Source organism: Lolium rigidum, chromosome 4 (genome assembly GCF_022539505.1).
Source record: "Lolium rigidum isolate FL_2022 chromosome 4, APGP_CSIRO_Lrig_0.1, whole genome shotgun sequence".
In the NCBI taxonomy this organism is placed as follows: Eukaryota; Viridiplantae; Streptophyta; class Magnoliopsida; order Poales; family Poaceae; genus Lolium; species Lolium rigidum.
This window is the reverse complement of record NC_061511.1, coordinates 256216408-256218040: the sequence shown is the minus strand read 5'-3', so window position 1 is coordinate 256218040 and position 1633 is coordinate 256216408. Positions and strand designations below refer to the sequence as shown.

General features: G+C 56.0%; 1 protein-coding gene across 1 annotated transcript; it reads right to left on the bottom strand.

The window, feature by feature from the left end:
• Positions 1 to 584: 584 nt before the first annotated feature.
• On the bottom strand, positions 585 to 1376 carry LOC124648618 (transcription repressor OFP13-like). Its single transcript, XM_047188345.1, has one exon. The coding sequence runs from the start codon at positions 1374 to 1376 to the stop codon at positions 585 to 587; it is 792 nt and encodes a 263-aa protein (XP_047044301.1).
• Between the last annotated feature and the right edge of the window lie 257 nt (positions 1377 to 1633).

Sequence of the window (1633 nt, the reverse complement as noted above, 5' to 3'; positions counted from 1 at the left end):
AGATTTGATATTTTGGTGTGTGCGAGATATTCAAATCATCAGTGAGAGATGGTGTTTCCATCAATAGCGAGACGTCTATGGTAACTTCATCAATCTCAAAACCCGTCAAATCATCAGTTTCATGAACTCACTACCTCAGAGATGCTCATAAAGTTAGGGTGTGTGCGTTCGTTCATATGAATGGGTGTATATGTTTTTTTAATGAATGAGTGCGTTTTGCAAAAAAAAAAAGCCATAGCAGCATGTTGCCGTGGCCTAGGGCACCATGCTAAATGACACGACAACTACCTCAACTAAGGAAGCCCAGCCCGGGCGTCATAGGAAGAGACAAATTTGTGACTTTTTTCAAACCTAGTCCATTTTAAGCTAATGATTTTGAAAAAGGACGATTAAATTTATCCATTTTCACCCAGTGAGCTGAGCTACTCCAACTTACTAGACAGAAACACCATTCGGATTACATACCATTTTGCATTGCAGCTGGTTGATCGATCTGGAACTGCATCTAAGTTTACATCGCAAAATCAATCGAGACACACGCCTAATTAACACGCACACGCTCTAGCGCACAGAGCAGCTGCGAGCTAGCCTGACACGGACGATTTGGTCCGCCTCAGACGACGGAAAGACCCATTGCCGGCGCTGCCACTCTCCCGGTCGCTCCCGGCGAGCGTGAAGGAGGAGCTGCCGGACGCGCAGCCGGCGGCGGTGGTGGCAACCACCAGGTCGACGAACGCGGCGACGATGGCGGCGTGGGTGTCCTTGCCGTTGGCGCGGAGGTACCACCCCAGCATCCTCTCCAGCCAGTCCCAGTCGCCCGCGCAACCCATGCCGCGCGACGCCATCATCTCCTCCATCGACGCCCGGAAGTCAACGTACGGGTCCGCGGAGTCCAGGGCCAGCGGGACGCCGCCTCCGAACGGCCCCGCCGCCGCGTGGCCGCGCCCACGCCCAGGCCCGGGTTTCTTCTCCAGGATTGAGCTGGAGCGAGCGCGGGGCTCGAAGCGGAGGCGGTCGGAACGGAGGCCGCGGACGATGGCGTCGGCGGTGTCCTCGGCCGCGGCGGCGGAGGGCTCCGACTCGGTCGAGAGGCTGTCGGACGCGGCGCAGTCGTGGTGCATGCGCGCGGAGGAGTTGGTGAAGGAGGAGGACTCCGCGGAGTCCAGGAAGAGGGACGCGGCCGCGGCGTTCTTGGCGGCTGCCGACGCAGAAGCGGACGGTGAGCGGAAGGAGCTGGTTGTCGGGTGCTTGCAGGAAGGCCACATCCATGCCTGCGGGGTGGCCGTCGGAGTGGGAGGTGACGATGGTGGAGTAGCGTCTTGGTTCGCCGGGTTGACGGCATAGAAGAGAGAGCTCAGTGGTTGCTTCCTCACCATTGGTGCGGGAGGAGGGCGAGGCAGTAGCGGCAGCAAACAAGAGGAAGAGATGGAAGTGAACTGGCGAAGGGAGTTGAAGTTCGAATGTGTGTGTTTTTGTCAGCGCCCCTGTGTATTTCAAACTACCACTATGGGTTTTTATTTGGTTTGGTACAAGCTAGATCAGTTTATTTGAAGGTTGGGACCTGTGATGGTACACATAAGATCTTCTGTGGCAACTCATTTGGTGTATTTCCCCACCGTTAACTACAGATCGA